At 39.9% G+C, this 19,967-nt stretch overlaps 1 protein-coding gene across 12 annotated transcripts in view; it reads right to left on the reverse strand.

Annotated features, from left to right (window-relative positions):
• Positions 1 to 19,967, reverse strand: part of MAGI2 (membrane associated guanylate kinase, WW and PDZ domain containing 2) — a 755,758-nt gene that overhangs the window by 13,315 nt on the left and 722,476 nt on the right. For 9 of the 12 annotated variants that reach the window (XM_027795434.2, XM_027795431.2, XM_027795430.2 and 6 more), the window contains one exon: positions 10,336 to 10,474. In XM_027795434.2, the coding sequence (XP_027651235.1) occupies positions 10,336 to 10,474 (139 nt within the window). Of the gene's footprint in view, positions 1 to 4,158; positions 4,270 to 10,335; positions 10,475 to 19,967 lie in introns of all 12 variants that reach the window. The other 3 variants (XM_027795437.2, XM_027795435.2, XM_027795436.2) reach the window with 2 other exon arrangements.

Genomic DNA, 19,967 nt, shown 5'->3' on the forward strand with positions numbered 1-19,967 from the left:
TTAATGGTTGGACCGGATGATCTTAAAGATCTTTTTCCAACCTAAATTATTCTACGATTCTACGTGGAACTGGTTTTAGATCCCTTAGAGCCTAGCCATTGAAGCGGTTATTGCACAGCCTTCGTGGTGAGAATTACTGGGACAGGCTACAGGAATAATGGTTTGTGCCTTCATACTGTTCCCTTTGATCTGTAGGTCTATACTGCACGGATACCACCATCACAGATGTGTAGGGAAGCTAACGCTGTTTAAGAACAAGTTGGAGCGATGCAGTCTTGCCATCAACTGGGGAACCATTGCAAATTTGCAGATGAGAAGGACTGCAAAATGAGCGGCAGGAGAGGGATTTTATGGGCCGGTACACTGCAACAGCAGGAGACTGTGCTTAATCCTATGGTTACTGAACTCCCAGATTTCCTATTTATCCGGATTGTATGAAGAAATGAAAAACTGATGCTGTGGAGACAGAGGGATGGCTGCGTTCTTTCAGGCCCTGTCTTTTGGGTGCTCGTCTTCTAATATTGTCAAGTGGATGGAAATACAGGAAGCCACAAAAAAAAGTTAGAAAAAGTTTTGTGGGTGGAACTTTCCCTCCTTGGGCTGGTAAGTCTGCTTGCTGGTTTACGTGAACAAAACCAGGGACAATGTTTGTTCATCTGTTTTATTCACTGTAGTTTAGCTGTAATTATCTACACTTTACACCATATTAGTAAATCTACTCGAGAATATTATATTATGATAATTAAGCCTTAGTAATAAGAGAACTTGCTCAACAGCCTTATTACTAAATATTTGCTCAGATGTGGGAGGACACTGCCAATTTTGGTGTGGATTAGAATGCGTGCGGATTAGTAAGGTTCTGCTTTAATAATAACATTGAGTAGTCGACTAGGAATTTTAATCTTTAAAGTGCTTTTCAAGCATTAAATAATTAATCCCCATAACACTCCCATGAGATATGTAAGTAAATATTACTATCCCTGTTATACAGATGGGGAAAGTGTGGGTTAGGGAATTCAGCTGGACTGGCCAAGGCCACTGGGAGTGTAATTGCCAAGGCAATGTTTAGGACTATGGAAAGGACTCAGTATTTTTGCATTTAAAAAGTAAGGAAAAGGTCTCACTTCCCTGGAAGCTCAAAAACATTGCCACAAACCTGAAAAAGTCTTCTCCTGTGTCCCTCTTTCTTTCAAAACTGCGTTTTCTATTGCTATATCAAAGGATACCTATGTAAAAGGTCTACATATCTTTTAAAATAGAAATTTGCTGTAAGACAGAAATAACTATACATACCCACATATACATACACTTAGACTGTTATTTAACAGAAGGATGTTCTACTTTCCTGCCAGCTGCTACATATTTATTAAATACTAAAGACATGTTTGTAAAACAAATTTTAATATTCAATTTTGTCCTTGAATAGTTTTTACCCATAGCAATAAAACAGCTAGAACCTTTGGGAGCCCATATTCAAATTGCCTGATGGTTTTAGACCAATTTTATTAACCACTATATTGATTCATTTTATCAGGTTTTTTTGTCTGTCTTTTTTTTTTTTTTTTTTTTTTTTTACACACCACAGGTTCCTGAAATTAAGTCGGTATTGCTAGAAATAAGAAAGTGGTGTTAGATATGCAGCAGGAATATGAATGAATGTTTGCTATTCCACCAAGGTGGTCACAAAAAGAAAGGGCACTTTTCCAAAATGACTATTGATTTTTGCACTCACAGCAGATGAATGATACATGGGGTGGTTCAAGTTTCAAATAACACCCAACCTCAGCTCTAGAGAGTTATAAAATAAGCATTAAAAATAGGATGAATTGGATTATCTGATCAGTAGTCTGAACAGGTAGGAGTATCTAGCTTAAATGTACAGGCCAAGATGCTTTAGACATTTATTAGACACACATAAGAACTTCAGACATAGTAACAGAGTTACGAAAAAAGTTTCTGAAGGGTTTAACTGTATTCAGTCAATAAAACCACAGTAAAAGCTCCCAATTTTTCATCTATTACTACAAATATAAATGCAGCGGTCACTAGTAAGGGCTACCAAACCCACGGTGCAAGGAAGCACAGGCACGTATCTCTTGATCTGGATGTACTTTCTAAACCACCTTCTAGCATCTGCACCTCTGTCTATCTTCAAGTTAGCCTGCTGATCATCTTCTGTAAGTGATTATTTATACAAAATGGAACAATTCCTGTGGGAGAAATGCAGACTCATAACAGACTGCACTACAACGCTCTGGTAGGGGTCTCTCCTAAGGCATGCTAGAATGGTCAATATACCTGTTCTACATCAGGAAATTTGACTTATATCCTTGGTTAGTGCTCTAATGAATGGTAGCACAGCCACAATTTTGGTGGGGAAAAGCCCCATTGCAAAAACCGGCTTTTTAGGAAAATCCTTCCCCTCAAAACTCTTTCATTAAAACCACCTGAAATGGAAACGTTGTATAACACATATATTTTCATTTGATGTGATGCTATTTTTTTATCAATCAGGTATTTCAGTTTTGGTGTTGACCCAAACTAAATTGCTTTTGATTTTCTGGATATATTTCACTGGGAAAAAAAAATCTGTCCTAACACTTCCTGCCAAGTAAATAATCAGAACCATTCACAGCTGAGTGACTGTGCAAAACTAACTGTTGCTGTATTTATAGAGAATTTATTTTTCTACTTATTTCAGGAAAAAAGGCTTATTTCCTTTGTCCATTATGCTATAGGAGGGGAAATGAAGATGATGCATAGAAAGCTGTGGTTATAAATATACTAACACTTGTAGTGGAACTGCAGTTCACTGAACTTCCTATGCTTGACAATTGGGACTTCAAAATGGCCCTAATGTCAGCCTGGATTTTTAACCTCATGATCTCTCTGGACTACTATAAGTGAAGAACAAAGCAGAAGAAAGGTGAGAATACAAGGAATGATCAATTCAGATTTCTAGACAATGCAGGAACTCCTTTGTTGCTAGGAGGTCTCCAATGATGACATAAATGCTTGAACCGCACAGGTACTGTTTTTAGCACAGTACTGTTTTTAGCCTCTAGATGGGTCCAGCTCTGCACTTGCAATGTATAGGGACAGGCCTGTGTTCAAAAAGTTCTTATTTATAGACACAAATTGGAAATGAGCTGTAACTGGAAACACATGCAAGCAATTGATTAAACTACCCAGATTTGCACGCAGAAGACTGATAAGTTAAGCATAGCTTAGTGCCTGGGTGCTGGAGGCAGGAATTCTGTGGGCGTCACACTGGAGGAGCTGCTCAAAGCTCAAAGGCTAGCAGGATACCTTTGGGTATAAACTCCCTATTTCCAATTTGTGTACTTCAATAGTGTGAGACTGGCCTTATAATTTTAGCAAATAAACTACATTGTGCAAAGTCAACAGCAGACAGGCTGAATGCATCTGAACGCTTCTTCATTTTCTGTGATGACAGCAATCAATAAAAAAATAGGAAAAATAAGCTTTTCTTTTCCTTTGCTTTCCAGGTATCATTTCTGAGCCATGAATCTGTATTACAAATTTGATGTATCTGAACAATCTGTGCAGTTGGATCTGATTTATGTAGAAAATAGCACTTTGCACTTGATTTCAAGCTATGTGTAAATTCAGGGTAACCGCTGGGTTTAAAAAACGATTATTGCCTTACAGCATGTTCCAAAAAGTCTTCAATTTTACATTAGTTATTTCTTCAAGAGGCTGCATATAAATACTCTTTAAAATCAGCACCTAACTTCCACCTTCACATTACTAATATTTTTGCAAGACAAGTGCCGTAAGAAGGTGGGAAAATACAGCTTTGATTCTCAAAATTTTAAGGTTTTCTAACAGAAAAGTCATATTAAGGGGGTAAACTTTTGTCACGAGGAAAAGCAGATATATAGCAGACCTATGGCTGCGTTTCTTGCACTAGCAGCAGTGTAACATGAAGAACCAGTTATCTGGGATATTAAAAGAGATTTGTAAAATGCATAGCTGCTTTGACAGATATCTAAGACCATCAGTTATGAGAGAAAAGCTGAATACTGCAGAAACTATTAAGTGAGCTAGCATGTAAGAAAAAAAGTTGGAAAAGACTATTAACAGTTGTAAGAAATGAAAGCGTATTAGAAAGATAAACATGCAGAGTTTACAAACCGTGTCTTTAGGGTGGCCCAATAAGTAGAAATATGGGGACCCATGCTTGTCACTTTTCATGCACATGGAGAGACTGGAAGGTACCATTCCTAAAGGAAGGGGAGGAACAGCCTAGGACCAATCATTAGAATTAACAGAACCAGTGACATACAAATATTTTACTATTGTTAGAGCAGAGAATTCTTAGTAAGTTTAGAACAACTGAGTAAAAAGCTTATATGTAAACAGGAAAGAAGTATTTCTGTAAAGCTAAGACAAGTAAGCATGCTGTAAGTCTAAATATTAGTGGATGACTGAAACTACTGGGCATATATATTCAGAACATAGATTCATCTGGACTATGGATGTGGAGTACATCTTGAGGTGCTTTCTGAAGGAGTCATAACAAATCAAAAGCAAAAGGTTTAATGCATTTCAGAACTGTTCTGATTTATTTGTTTGAAAAATCCTTGCATTGGTATCAACTCTGACATTTTCTGGTTTTGTTGGTAAGGTAGTGCTGAAACATGAGCAGAGAGTTTCTTCCAGGCTCTTCAAAAATACCTTACTGCTAAATAACTTGCAGCTTTTATTTGTTAACCAGCAATTATTTTGTGCATACTGAAAGCTTATCTTTTGCATAAAGAACTCTTCCTCCCTTAAATATCAAAAACTGAATCTAAAGTCTCGTTCTGTAACACCACCTGAATGTCATGAACCCACAGGGTGAGTTTTGTATGTAATTTAGCATCATGTGAAGCAACAGAAATTCCAGAAATGCAAAATGCAACCCCAGGACATGTCTTTTAATGAAGTCAAGCAAGATGGGGAAGGGAAGGAAAGATCCACCATTGTGTAAATCCATAAAGCACCAACCAGCCCTGTAACACAGCGTCCTTATTCATCAGACCTCACTGATTCTGGTTCTCATGGCTCTGTGTGTGTTAGCACCACACCGTGACCTAGCACGCTCAGGGCCAGACCCAGGTTTCCAAGACAGGGCAATGGAAAAGTTTTCCATAATCTCAGGACGCATGGGCTGTAGTATCTAAAACTTACAACATTCTACAGGAGCTCTTTAGCAACTTAAAGCTAAGTGAAAGCACTGGAACAGGCTGCCCATGAAGGTGGTGGAATCACCACCCCTGGAGGTGTTTAAAAAACATGTAGATGCGGTGCTTAGGGACATGGTTTAGTGGTGGAGTTGGCAGTGCTGGGTTAACAGTTGGACTTGATGATCTCAGGGATCTTTTCCAACCTGAATGATTCTATGAAAAATTACCGAACTTGATAAAAATGATGATTCTGAAGTCCTGCTGTGGAAGCAGGAAGGGAAACATGTTAGCTTTCTTCTAGATGTTCCTCACAGGTGAAATCCAGTGTTTCCACTCCCTTTGCAGTGCCAGATGGAAAGCATCTGGGGCAGGAGGCTGTGCCTTGCTGGTGGGATGGAGACCATCCACAAGTGTTAACTGTGCCTCTGCCTCCTCCACCTTTATGCCCTCTTTGCAATTATTTGGTTATAAGACCCAGTGCTCTCAGGTCCTTCGAGGAACATACATATTTTAAGGTAGCTTTGAGTAACAGAAGCTCCTGTTGGGAAAGGCTAAGAGTAGTACGCCAGAAGCAAGCCGACAGGACTACTGGGACTGCAAACGGAACATCCCAGGCTTTCCTAGGGACCTTCTTCCACAAATAATTGCAGAAAACTGTGGTTGTTCTCAGAGAAAACTGTAGCTTCCTGGGGCTGATCCATCATTAGAATTTACTTGCCTCATGCAAAACTCCTTGCTAGATGGAGAGGCTGTGATTTGTTAGGTTTACTTCATCTTTAATGTTACTATTTTGCAATTTTGTGAACAGTTTCCCTGTGTTTTGCCTATAGGGATGCTGCTTCATTCCAACGTTCGGCTGTGCAATGTACATGTCTTTCTGGTGGTGTTTATACAGCTATGGCTAAGCCTGAAATACATAAGCATCTGTAATGAGGTTCCCACAGTGTGAGCGACAGATCTTCTGAAGTGCTGTGCACCCAGTAGCTCCTGCTGAAGTCAATAACCTTTTAGGCAGACGCAGCCACTGCAAGAAAAATCTTGGTCTGTCATCTTATTCAAATTGTATTTTATGCCGGTCTGAGGAGTGCTCAGTGCTACAGCGATGACGTGAGTTTTGTGTCCTGTGGCATGTACGGAACCACACAGTCCCCCCAGCCAGGCTCCCCATGCATTAAGTGCACTTCAGGAGCAGGATTCCCAGCAGTACTTCTAGTCTTTTTTGCGCAGTAATATGATTTCTTACTCTGACTTGGTTCTTTGGAGAATGTGGTTGGCAGACTGTTTCCTATGAAACATCACACTGATGTTCTTCGGGTTTGGATGCGCTGTGATAATTCACCTTCAGTGGAAGCACAGCTCCTCTGGCTAGTCTTATCCTCAGCAAACACGTTCTGAGATGCTGAGTGATAGAACTTCTGTTTTCTAAGCTTCTTTTGCTGCACCCTTCCGGGAAATCAGCTATCGTTTTGGAGCATTAATCATATCCATGTGCCTTCCCACGAATTCTGATGCTACCATGCATGCTACAAGGGGATTTCTCCCTATGATGTGCTCTGGGATCTTTGGCATTTGTTTTCAAGCAAAATCAGCAGCTGGAGTTGAGGTAAATGATGCATTTGCAACACACTTCATTTTTTCCCCTCGGTTTGAATAGTGCTTCAGCCCAGCCAGAATTTTCTTAGATGTGCTTGCAGGGACAGATTTCCAGGGAGCATAAACTGACATAACTCATTCATGAGATTTACATCCTCCTAAGGAGCTTGTTCTTTGCTTCTTCATTGAGTGCTTTCTTCTTTTCAATACCCATTCTTTTCTTTTGCAGATCACTTTCTTACCATTGATGGTTTTTCCTTAACACTGCTTTTACTGGTGTCAATCACATCACCATTCAAACACTGATAGTTCTTGCACTTAAATGTACACCACCATATTTTGTACTAACAGAAACATGGCTCTGGAATTTAAAAAGCATTGATTATATTGCACAAGGGAAATAAAAAAGTTGAAGACTGAAAGATGCTGTGTGACAGATTTTGGCTGGTTGGTTGAGTTGTTCTAGGTAATCTTCCTTCTTTTTAACACTATGAGTCTGAATGCCACTGCTGTTGGAAAGGTCTTTTAACACAGCGTTACTACAACTCACTTGGGAAGTCCCTGACCATTTTTCTTGACAGAGAATGAGAGAGAATATCCAGGAGAGGACCCTGGTACACTTGCTCTGTTTTTATATTTCTCCCTAGGCTTCTGCTGCACACCACCGTTGCAATCCAGATACCAGCTCAGTCCTCCAGCCTTGCATTTTTACACTCGACTAAGTCTTACTTCCCACTGATGGTCTCCAGAGCTGAGCCCTGGTGAGAATAAGAAATATTTCTGACAGGTACTTGCAAAAAGAAAAAAAAAAGAGAGAAAAAAAGGCTGATTATTTCAGTAAAAAAAGCTCCAATTACTCTTGCTACATCTCAACTGTGCAATTCTGGTGGGAAGAAGAAGGAACTACTAAATATTGACTAGTTTATCTGCTGTCCTCAGGATCTCTTTGTCCTCAAGCTTACTGTCACAATCTTCTCTGTGTTCAGTTTTCCATTATTCGCAATGGATATTCTTTCTGGCTTCTCTGTTAATACTCTGACCGACGTTCTTTGTGGCACAATGACTTACCCTTGAGATGTGGCCTTCTCAAGACTTGCCCTCTGGTTTTAATAATTTCTGTTAATTTCTGTTTTTAACTTCCTAAGCAGGCTGCTGTTGCTTTTTATGTGCACCTTATATTTGTTCTTAGAGTATTTCTTATTGCTTTGGGAAATGACCTATGAAGGACTTTAATATCTCAGCTAATTTCAACAGGCATCTTACTTTGCTTCCATTCTGCCCACAGACTGGATTCAGCACTAACATTTCTCTGCCTGCATAATGCACATATTAAGAATTGCAGAAATGTGGATGATATCCTTCGCTGTGATGCTTTCTATAGGTTGTGTGTACATTCCAAAGTAACTCCCGAACAGTTTTTCTGCTTTTTCAGTGCAGTAGGATAACACAGCTTTTTCAAGCACAGCTACTTAGTCCTCCTCCTGTACAGAGCAGTAAAGTGGTGATGCAGCTAGAAAAATGATCTGATTAACCAGCACTTCTTTGTAGTAACTTCTATTTTGCAGTAATCTGCATTTTTACAGATCTAATGTAAGCATTTCAAATGCTTCTCCAAATGGTGAGCATGGCTTTAAAGTGTCCTGTGAAGTTGTCTTGTTTCTTTCTGTTAGCACTATAGACTATGTCTGTCTTTTTGGTTGTTTATGTGTATTTTTTACCTATGTTCTTCTTGGGAAGGGGATGCCTGTGCACATTTACACCTTTAAGGAGACTTCCCCCCACCCCCAAAAAATGCTATTTACACTGAACATGTTTTTGCAGCTATTTACATTTTCTTATGATTCTGGAATAAGGTACAGATTTATAGGATTACATAAATATAGAAATCCATTCTGGATCTCCTGTAAACCTAGGTTTAAATGCCACCCAGAACTAGGATCTTAAGAAAGTCAGATTTGGAATGGGTCTGAACTGCAATCGATTCTTTGCTTATAGCAGCCTCCTGTGACCCTCCTGAGATTAAACTGTTTCCTGAAGAACCAGAGAACTGCTGGTATACAATTCTGCTGTTTGAGAGGTATTACTACCACTATACCAGTCCTGGTTGTTTGTTTGTTCTTTCCTTAAAATTGATTCATTTCCTCCTACAAAATAATTTTGGAGCTGATCTGAATCTCTATTGGAGGTCTCTCTGAAAGGATGATACACTGGTTCAAATTGATATTAAATGTCTTGGTACCGATTCATCATAATCCCTGAAAGCCATTTTGGCTTTGTTCCTACTCACCAAAAGACAACTCACTAACTTTATCACCAGATGAGTGGACTATGGCCCATCCTTGCTGCCCTTATTCAGAAGCTCTTGAAAGCTGGAAAAAAAAGCAGCATACGCTATCCCGAGTATTGCCTCAGCCACAGAACTGGCTCCAGTTTAGAGAAGAAAATGGTGCAATTACCATGCATACTGACAGCTGGCAAAGTTCTGACTTTCACTAGAGCTGAAATTTAATGTCTCAAAGAGAGGTAATGAATTTATGTTGCTAACAAAGATTGACCTGAACCTACAGTTAAGACTAAGTCTTACTTCGAATTTTCATAAGCTACAGCAATTTCTGATTCTAATGGGAAATGTTGCTGGAACTTCAAAAGTATCATTACAAAAGTTTAATAGAGTTTTGGACCTCCTAGCATAAAGAAGTCAAGATATTTTCATTAAAAAGAACCCCTTTCCTGTGAGATTTCAGGCCCAGCTGTGCATATCATAGAACTTATGTAAATATATGACATTGTCACATCATACTTTAGAGTAAGCCCTGGTTTCAATTTTCAAAAAGAGCTTTTTGTCTTTGAAATTACCTTTGGATAATTTATTTTAACTTCTTGTCATTTCAGTAGTGAAATAAGGTTTCTATATTGTCTAAATGACTCACACTTTTTGAAATACTTAAAACAGTCTCAGAAGTCCTTCTGAAACAAAACATGTGAAGAATGGATCCTGCTTTCTCACGGCAATGAGCAAAGTCTCCTTTTTTATTCAGAGTGGCTTCTACTTGATCATCCGTGTGTATTGTCAGAGATAATATAAAGGGTGAGGTTGTCAAAGAAAGAAGTACATTGTTGTTAATGCTTTGAGTTTAAACCTGGGCCATTGCATTGCATGGCAACAAGATCATCTGCTGTGATTGAAAATGTGCAGAGAAGTACCAATCGAGGAAGAAAAGGACAGTTTATGGACAAATCAGCAACTCCCAGCACACTCAGAGATGTCCCCTAAAGGGTTCAAAGTGCTTCCTCCAGTGCACATCTTATAAGCCATTGCCTGTGTTGGGAGGGCAGCAGATGACAGTGATGTACACACATATATCGTCTCAAGCCAAGGAAACAAACATGAATAAGTCCACCTCTACTCAGGTAAGCACTTACGCCCATACTTGACATGCCCCAGGACATCACAATATATAAATATCTGCAATTGCTACTTAACTCAAAAGCAATATAATTAATTTATATAGGCTCATGCACATAGAAAAACGTAAAGATGAAAACCCACCATATTCTGGGACCTGGCCTGTTCCACGTTTCAACAACAGTCGCACTCTCCTGCCACCAGACTTGATTAGCTCTATTGCTCTGGCATGTGTCATGTCCCTTGTGCTTTCTCCATTGATTTCAATTATTTGATCTCCTACCTGTCAGGTAAGAAGAATATTGAGTCAGACAGAATTGCAGTAAAATGAGCGTTTCAGAAAGAGACATATTCAATGGATCACAGGTTACTTGAATGACAGACAGACACATCAAGGTAAATTTGTTCCTGTCTGTCTCAGGGATATTACTGGCAGATTAAATAACCTCCAAAGTGGATTCTGCCTGTGGTGTATCAAATGTTGCTCGTCTTCTGCTGAAATCGGTGTAATGCGTTTGGAACTTGCCTCACATCTTCTACACGTAAGAAGTTGATTTTTTAATTGCTTGATATGTTGGAATCACTGGAAACATTGTGCTACACCTTAACTTGTGGTCTTGTGTAGGTGCCAGAAGACCTTTGCTGCTTTTAACTTGCTATTTTCATAGAGAAAAGAGAGGTTTGAAGCACAAATACAAAGACCCAACATTTGCATATCTAAACCTTGGTAGTAAAGTTTCACACCAAATTAAGAGTTGTTATGAAACAATACATTAAACCAAGAAAGGTTAGTGCTATGGCACGGGCCATGTGTGTTTGCTGGAGTTCTTACAAGAGCATGCTTTGCACTATTTATCCACAGAAGGTTTTTTGGTCAGAGTAAGCAGAGCCCCTGGCTGCGCTGTCTAGTTAGAGCAGCCGACCTCACGGCTCTGGTTACAGATTGCTGCCACTCGCCTCCTGGCTGGCTTTCCAGTCAGAGTTAGCTTCATTATGATTTTTTTCTGCCTCTATTTCTACAGCGGTAAAGTGGGGCACTGATATCTGTGTCTCCCACTCACCCCAGCCTCCCTCCCAGCTTTGCCTCCCACTGGGATGCTTTGGTTTTGCTCTTCTCTCCATGGGGAGAGATGGCTTTTGATGCTGGAAACCTTCTCCATGACCAGGGGAGCAGCTGCTTTCTGCTGTGCCCGCTCGGCATGGCATACGGCACGTGTAGGAAGCAGCAGCTGTACAGCTTGGTTGGTGCTGCGATACCGCAGCCGCTCACTTCTTTTGGGAGCGGGCTGAATGAGCAACAGGGTGAGGTGACATGTGAGCCTCATACCAGTGGCACCACAGCCTCTGGAGCTCATGTCTTGCAGGTGCGTCGCAGTAGCCTCCCAGCCCCGTCGGAGGGGTGTCCCAGGTGGAGCCCAGCAGGAGGGTTGATCTCCTGGTGCTGGTAGAAGTGTGGGGCCAGGTGATGGGCAGCCAGGAGGGGTGCACGAGGGTCTCAGTGCAGTGGCTCCAGCAAACTCATTTATCAGTGCTAGAGGAGCACATCTGCACAAAAGGATCACAACTGCCTCAGTCTGCATCGACGGTTTCTTCACTGTGTGTATCCACTGCGCTAAAATAACAATGCCTATACATCCTAGAGAGGCTTTTAAGGGGACTGTACAGATTCCATGATGACGGGCAAATCCTTTTCCTCACACAAGCCTGTCTTGACAAAACCAGCTCTTAGCTGGCCTTGGACATTGAAATGTTTTCTGTTTTGTATGTTTTCTTTGCTACTATTGTATTTCTGTCAACTAAAAGTGTAATCCTTCAGAGGCTTTCCTTCCTTCCTGAGTTTGAAATATAGTATTTAACAAATAAATGTGCATAATATGAAATGTCAACAAGACTCCTAGCATCAAAGAAAGCTGGAAGGGACGTCAAGAAGTTATCTAGTCCCTACTTTTGTTCAGAGACAGAATGCTACTAAAAGGGCTATGGCAGTGCTTGTCAATAAGAATTCATATTCTGGCAATAGGAGCTGCAGTGTATTTTAAGAATTCTCCCAGGATCCTGTATGCAACCTATGCCAGTACTTAACTTAAAAGCCATTGATCCGAATAAAACCTCTCAGTCTTGCTATAGCACTTTGTAAATGCGGCAGACTGAGCAGGGGGGGCAAAAGAACAGCATTACTTTGTGCAAAAAGGCCTTATTTTTGAAGTAAATTTCCCCCTTAGTGGATTTTCTCTGTTAGGAAGAACGCATTTGGTCGTACCATGCAGTACACATTTTTAGACATTTCTGATGACCTGTAGGCCACAGTGACACACAGCGCAGGTGCTCTCTGGGCTGTGGAGAGATGCCCCCAGGTTTGGCCGTGCAAGGCTGTTTGCATCACTCTGACTTTTGGTAGTATGTAGTGGCTGCACACACTCGGAACAAAAATAGAAAATCTCTCTTACCACTTCCGTAACACAGACAGAAGATGGATTTGTAGCATCCCCACAAGGATACTTAGTCAGTCAAACAGACAAAATTCAACCAGTTTGGGAAAACGTGTTTCTAAATGTCATGAAACAATTAAACCCTGGTAGAAATGCTATAAAAGCAAACTCAGAGTTTCCAAAGGCTTAATGACAGTTCTTTCTTGTGTTATGTTGCCTGGATAGAACATGTTTTGCAGAAGGTATTTAAAATGATCTTGTTAGCATGTTTTGAGAGAAGTGCCAGATTAGATCAAATGAAGGAGGTGTTTTTAACACTCCTTGATAAATAGCCTTTAAAATGAGTACGATGAAAGCTGTGCAGAGCATGTACAGTCCTTCAAATAAAATCCTTTGCGCTCCAGAGCAGAAAGACAGGAAGAGATTTTAATACAGTTTAATATGTAAAAAGGTTAAGTTAATGTCACATTTTCCCCTTGCTGTTTGCCTTTCTTCTGTTCTCATTGGTCAACATGCAGGAATTCTCTTGTATTAATGTAACCTTTTCTGTATTTCAGTGGATTAAAATTTTTTTCCTCTAAAGGAAGCACGTAGCTGATTTGATAGTTCCTTTTATTATAAAATCCTATGTGCAAATAAACTGGAACAGCTTAAAAAAGGCCAGCATCTTTGTTATGCGACCAAAGGAAGGGAAAGAAACAAGCCTGCAAAAATTAGGTGTTCTGAAATTTACATCAGAGAGTGTGAGACCAGAGGTAAAACAAATAGTTGCAGGAGCAGTGGGTTAATTGTATTCCATGCATGTGTGTCTTGTGGCTGACTGATGTATAACTGAATTATACTGCCTTTGCAGCCCAAGACCAGCTCTGATTAGATAAGAAAAACAACAAGGAAAAGAAATATTGCTAACACTTTTATCCTGAGAAAAGCTTCATTAGACTTTACACTCGTATCTCGGGAATTCATACAAAAGAGAAAACTTTGTCTGAGGAGTGGTTCCCCATGTGCCTAATAAGGTAAAAATTCCTATTCTTATTTTGTCTGCAGTTAAACATTTATAACCTCCCCTTCTTTCCCCTTGCCAATGTAGATTCTGTTATGTCTGATATGGGAGAAAACCACGCTGTACGCACTGTCTCTGTCCAGGAACTCAAATGTGCTTCCTCTCCCATGTTTGCTATTGTGAAACAGATTTTTAGGTATCGTGAGGCTATTTCTGTCTCTTTTAAATCCAGTGATTGTATAAGAGCAGCTTAAATATACCCACATATTGAAGATACACCAAGGTGAGGCCAAAGGTCATGGTAAGCACAGAAACAGGTCTGAAAAGAAGCCAGTGCTTGTTATATGAAATCATCATTACTCTCTTTTCAGGATCAAAAGTTGATTCCTGCAGTTTTATACCACACATGACATTTCTCTATACTTGTGTTCTGGATCCTTCCAAGTCTGTCCACAGTCTCTAAACTGGAGATATTACTACAAGGTGCGGAGTAGGCAGAACGGATCAAAATGATAACATTCTTCCCATGTGGGAGAAACACTTATTAATAATCTTTCCAGAATGAGACCTTCGACTTTTTTTAACACACGAATAGCTTGGATTCCAAGATTATCCCCAGCAGTATTGTCTAGACTGTTATCCCTCATTCTACATTGTACGCATTGTGATTTCTCTGTCCTAAACCGAGCCTAGTGCACCTCAGTGAATTTTATCAGATTGACTGCTTTAGTATGAAATTTTCATTTTGAAATCTAAGTCAGTTCCTCAAAGTCCTTTTAAATCCTTTAAGAATAGAGACATCTTGGCATCAGCAAATTTTATTTTATTATTTATCAATAGGTCTCCAATTATTAATGAAATCATTGAATTGAGCTGTTTTCATCCTAGACCTCTCAAAACCACACTTGTAATTACTGTTCAGAAAATCATTGAGAGCAGCCTTTAAGAGGCTACATTTTCAGTAACCACATTACAGTGATTCCACGTAGAGTCTGTTTCCTCTTCTTCTGCAAATTTCATACAAGGTAGTATTGAGAGGTGAAAAGAAGATGCCTTATACATTCTACTTCCCCTTTTCCCACAAAAATATAAAAATGTAAGCCCAAAATAAGAAATGAAAATTAGATGGGTATGACAAGGTTTGCTTTCCTAAATTTACATGTTGGTGGACTTTTTCAATTTATTGATAACCTGTCACAGATTATTTCTGGGAATGAAAGTTTAAGGAACTTTTCTCTATTATTTGACTTCAAAAAGAGGGAATATGTTTTCCTTTCTCTAGTCTGCTGCTAACCTTCTTGTCCTTGAATTCTTGGACATAATTACTAATAGTCTAGAAATTACTTTCTCATATTCATTGAGCATACATGAACATCAGCACGTTCAGCAGACCTGAATCCAAGTACACTTTAAGCATTTTTTTCCTTGTTCTGATTTATACTAATTTGTCTTTGTTGAAGTTGATGTAAGTTTATGGTCCTTCTGAACATCTCAGTGAAGACTGATACAAAGAAAGCATTGAATATTTCAGCCTTCTCCACATTCTCAGCAAGCAACGGACCTCTTTTTTCCTGTTCTTCATATTTATTTTAATATATTTGTTACCTTTTCTTGTTACCTTTTATACTTGCAGACTGCTTGGATATCATCCTTACACATTTAATCTTCCCTCTGCATCTAGCAGGACACCAGGCACCTAACAGGTGTTGCAGCATCAAGCTTTGAGTCCCCTTATCTTTTATTGGGTATGACCCTGTGGCATTAGCTCCTGTCATGGACAGTGAGACATTTGAATATCAGACCATTATTTTTGAGGCATTTCGGCAAAGCTGCCTTCTATGGAGATATACAGCTTTTCAGATGAAATACCAGAGTATTGTAACAGATAAACTTCAATATAGCAACATCGTTGTTTTGCATGGCATTTAGGTCCTCTGCTATGTTACATTTTACGGATTTCATTTTTTTCAAGAAATTGACAGAAAAAAGTTCCCCAGATCTGGAGAGCTACCCATCCCTAAAATAACACCTTCAGCTCCCATGCCATTCAGGCACAGTTTTCGCATGACAGCCTGAGAGGATGCATGCATCCTAATCACCAAGTTTTAAATCCACAAACGGCAGGGAAAGCGTTGGAGAGCACAGCCCTTGAAATCCAATATTTTAATCTCACAAAGCCAAAGATTGCCTTCGGCTTTTTGGAATCAACTTTAATTTCAAGGTGTCATTCCGCAGGATCCGTGCACGGGGCTGCAATGAACGCAGCCCTTTGCAAGCCTGGCAGCTGTTTTGGTGGCCAGGCATGCGGAACAAATGGATGGACCCCTTCCCGCTCCCAACAGGCAGGCTCTGCATTGTGGGACACCCCCGAGACTGGCATCACCTCTGATTTGTAACCTTCCTGGCAGTCTTCAGCAAAGACTACAAAGCTGGAGGGATAGACCTCCACACCCTCCAGACGTTCTCACTGGCTTAAGGTTGAAGCGTGTTGGCAAGCCAGCCTGGGAAGCTTGCACGGCTGCTGCCTGAGCTGTATCTGTTTCTGAAGAAACGTGCTCTTCACAGCTATGAATCCGGCAATTTTACACACATTGATTTTGCATTGTGTTTCTTTCTTTCTGCAGAACGTGGCCCTGGCTGAATTTCCATGCTGTTTGGGACAAACGCCTACCCACACCCACTGCTTCTCCTTCTGACCTAGTGGCATGTGGTAAACAGAATGCTCCTCTATTTTATCCTTACAATGTGCAAGCACAAAGTAAACACTGAATGCTTCCCCCCTTCAATGTTTTTAAATTTACATATTAGTGATTTAAGTGTAATTATAAAAAGTAGTTTGTGTGTATGGCAAATGTCTCTGAAAAAGATCTGCTTCAGTTCAAGTTAATTCAGATGCTCCATTCATGCATAAGAACAACTGAGCTATAAAATTGGGCAGCATGTTTTCTGGCAATAATGAGAAGATAATATTCCTAAAGAATGTTTAAGTGACATCACTATTGATAGGTTAATTAGAAATAAAATTGTAAAGCTTCTCCGAAACATTAGAATAAAGTGCCTCTAATAAATGTGAGTTTATCTGCAGAGCCTTTGTTCTGGCTATATTTTATAGTAATTATTACCTGTCTCATTACAAAAACCCAACATACATATAAACAGAATTTCAGAAAAAGGCTAGATCAGAAGGAAATACATATAGCTTTAATGTAGTAAAGAGGCTTTTCCTTTCTCAAATGTACTTTTAAATTACTGATGATAGTCCTGTGTACATTTGCCTCTGACAGCACGTGAGGAACGGTGTCTAAGCAGGTGTCTAGTTCCCAGTTACACAAAATGAAAGTAATTGTGTATGCACATTTTAATTCTATGCTAAATGAGGAAATGTAATGATAAAAGCAGCCTCAAATCATTTGTGCAGAGGGCATTGCTGTCTGTCAGTTTAGAAATGCATTTTATAATTAAACCTCAGGAAAAAGACTAATTACGCTTAATTCCTTTTATATGGGCATCCTATTTTTATAACTGAAACATTTCTTGCATATTATTTGTTGCTGTTTTTATTGCTAATGAGTCCAAAAGGCTGGGAGATTGTCTGTACTTGGAGACTGAATAGCAACTCCAGAATATCTATTTTGGTGAATTTCCAAGTACTGTCAAGTCCTAATATCTTTGCCTGGAGTCAGGCACAGGCTGGATATCTGCTGTGCAAATTTCCTCACAGCAGAGAATCTGTACTGTCTGGGAATCCCAGGTGTAATGCATATCCTGAGCAAAGCCAGGGCATATTTTTAGTCTAAACCAGCTGTTTAAGCAGCTGTGGCTTCTTACCCCTGGCCACCCTGGGCCCTTTGCTCCCACAGAGAGCTGCTCTCGCCCCCTGCCTGAGAGGGGAGGGTGGGCTGCAGGGAAGAGGGGACCCACAGGACATGGGCTGAGGTGGTGCAGAGCAAAAAATGCCTTTCACACCACTCCTCAGCAGGTGCTCTACCTTTTTTTAAAATTTTTTTTCACCTTTTCCTGAAGGAGGGAGAAACATTATAAGTGCTATTACAGAAAGAGAGCTTGGTAAGTAGAAAATGTGTATGACCGAGTGTCTGTAGAGAATGGGGGGTGAAGGAGAAAGAAACGGAGTTTGCAGCGGTGGGTGGCTAACAAGACAGCAAAGCCGACTTCTGGTACTACAGTAGACTTTTTTTTTTTTTTCCCACTGCTGCAAAATATTCTATGTATATATGAATTAAAAGTGTCAAAGATAACGGAAAATTCATTATCTTATTGCAGTTAATTGATGCACCATTACTTTTTTAAAATAGAGATATGATGACTCAGTGCAGCATCATGTAATATTAATAGCATGTCCTTCATCCCTACAATCATGAATGAAAATGAGTAAAGGCTGCTAAAAAGGAAGAAGAAAATTTTCTGGTATCTTCTTGGTGGACTCGGGCAGTTCTCATTAGGCAAAACCAAAGCAAATTCCAGATTTTACAAGCTGATTTTATAGACCCTACATAGAAGCCTGGGCATGCAGACTGCTTCACTCAAAGCTGCATCCAAACAACAAAACAGAAAAGAACATGAACTCTGACAAATTAAAGGTAAAATGACAAAAAGTTTTTGAGGAGGAAAAATGCTAAAATATAAGACCTAAGAATATACTTTCAAAGATACCAGAGGTGTGGAGCCTGTCAGAGAACGAAGATCTCAAAAGATAGTTTGGGAGCAAGGTAGAAAAGACCACAGAAAATAGATTAATTCTTTGCTTCAATGCTCACTAAAGAGGAGGGCAGCAAAACTCCTGCAGAGGGTCTGCTCACCACAGGGTGCGTCTCAGGAGATGGCTCCAGCTGCAGGGTCAGTGGCAAAGATTTTATAACAAACTGATGAAATGGATAGTAAGAAACCATCAGAAGTAGACAGCTTTCATCCTCAGCTCTAAAGGAATTCAGATATGAAGCTGCTGAACTAGTAGCTACAGGATGTAATCTACTGCCTCAATCAGTAAATTGCTGAACAGCAGCAGAATGGGAAGCGGCAAGTGTGACACCAGTCTGTAAGAATGGGGCTGGAAAGTAAGCAAGTGAGCCTCATGTACAGCTGAGCAGATGGAAGGAAGCAAAAAGGATGGTGAGTGTTAGCTGGCACATAGATAGTGACGTATAGCAGGGAAGGGTCAGCGTGGCTATTGTAAAGGGAAGCCATTCCTCACAAATTTACTGCAGGTCACTGGAGCTCCTGATGACTATATAGACAAATGCAAGCTGGTCAGTATACTTATGTTTTCAGAGAGCTTTTAACAGTAAAGGCTTCAGTAAAGGCTCTGCTGTGGGATGAGAAAGAATAGGGTCTTCTAGGTAAGAGATTAAAATCTAGGGAAAACATGCTTTAAATAAGTGCTCAATTTTCACAATCGAAAGACCTTACCGTAGTGACTATTCTGTTCAGCATATTTGTAAATGGCATGGTGAAGAGGTTGAAGGTTGGGGTGATAAGATTTGCAGGCAACACAATAGATTGTCAAATAGATTGTCAAAGCTAAACTTAGAGTTAAAAGCTGTAAAAAAGACAGCACAATACCGTGTGTAAAAGCAGCAGGTGAAATTCAGTGGTGCTAAGTGCTAGGTACGGTACATGTGGCAAATTAAATGCACAATCACTCTAAATTAACCATTACCTTGAAGAGACAGATCTCATAGCCCTTGTGGTTAGTTTGCTGACAATGGCCGCCCAGTCCAAAAAACAAACAGAATGTGAACTGAGAAACCATCATTATGGCATTTAAGAGCACCAATATCTTGAACATTGCAGATAGTTCGGGTGCTTCCACCTCCAAATGAACGTGGTAGATTGAGAAATGGTTCAGAGGAGGTCAGTGAGGCTGGGTGGGGTAAAGGAAAGCTCCCTTATGAAGCAAGATGAAATAGACTGGTAAGCGTCAGTGGGAACAAGGTGGACACGATATAGGTCAATAGAATAAGGAACAACATGGAGAACGAGGAAGAAATCATAAGATTATTATGTTGTAGCTACAAACAAAAAATGAAGCTTTTTTCAAACAATACAAGCATTTAGCTTTGGAATCCATTGACATAATATATCAAGGGTGTCAAAAGCATAAGCATATTCAAATAAATGGTTAAAAAACAGTCCTAGATACAAACTATGAAAATTCTAGCATTAAAAAAAAAAAATAATCTGTAAACTGCTGATTGCCAGGGGCTTGGATGTTGTTATATCCAGTGAAGAATCATTTCGTACTTGTCCTATATTCCTTTCCTAAGCATCCTCTATTTGTCCTTGTTGGAGTGAGGATACTGAGCTGAGTGGGCCATAGGAATGGGTTT

Source organism: Falco peregrinus, chromosome 6, assembly GCF_023634155.1.
Source record: "Falco peregrinus isolate bFalPer1 chromosome 6, bFalPer1.pri, whole genome shotgun sequence".
Lineage (NCBI taxonomy): Eukaryota > Metazoa > Chordata > Aves > Falconiformes > Falconidae > Falco > Falco peregrinus.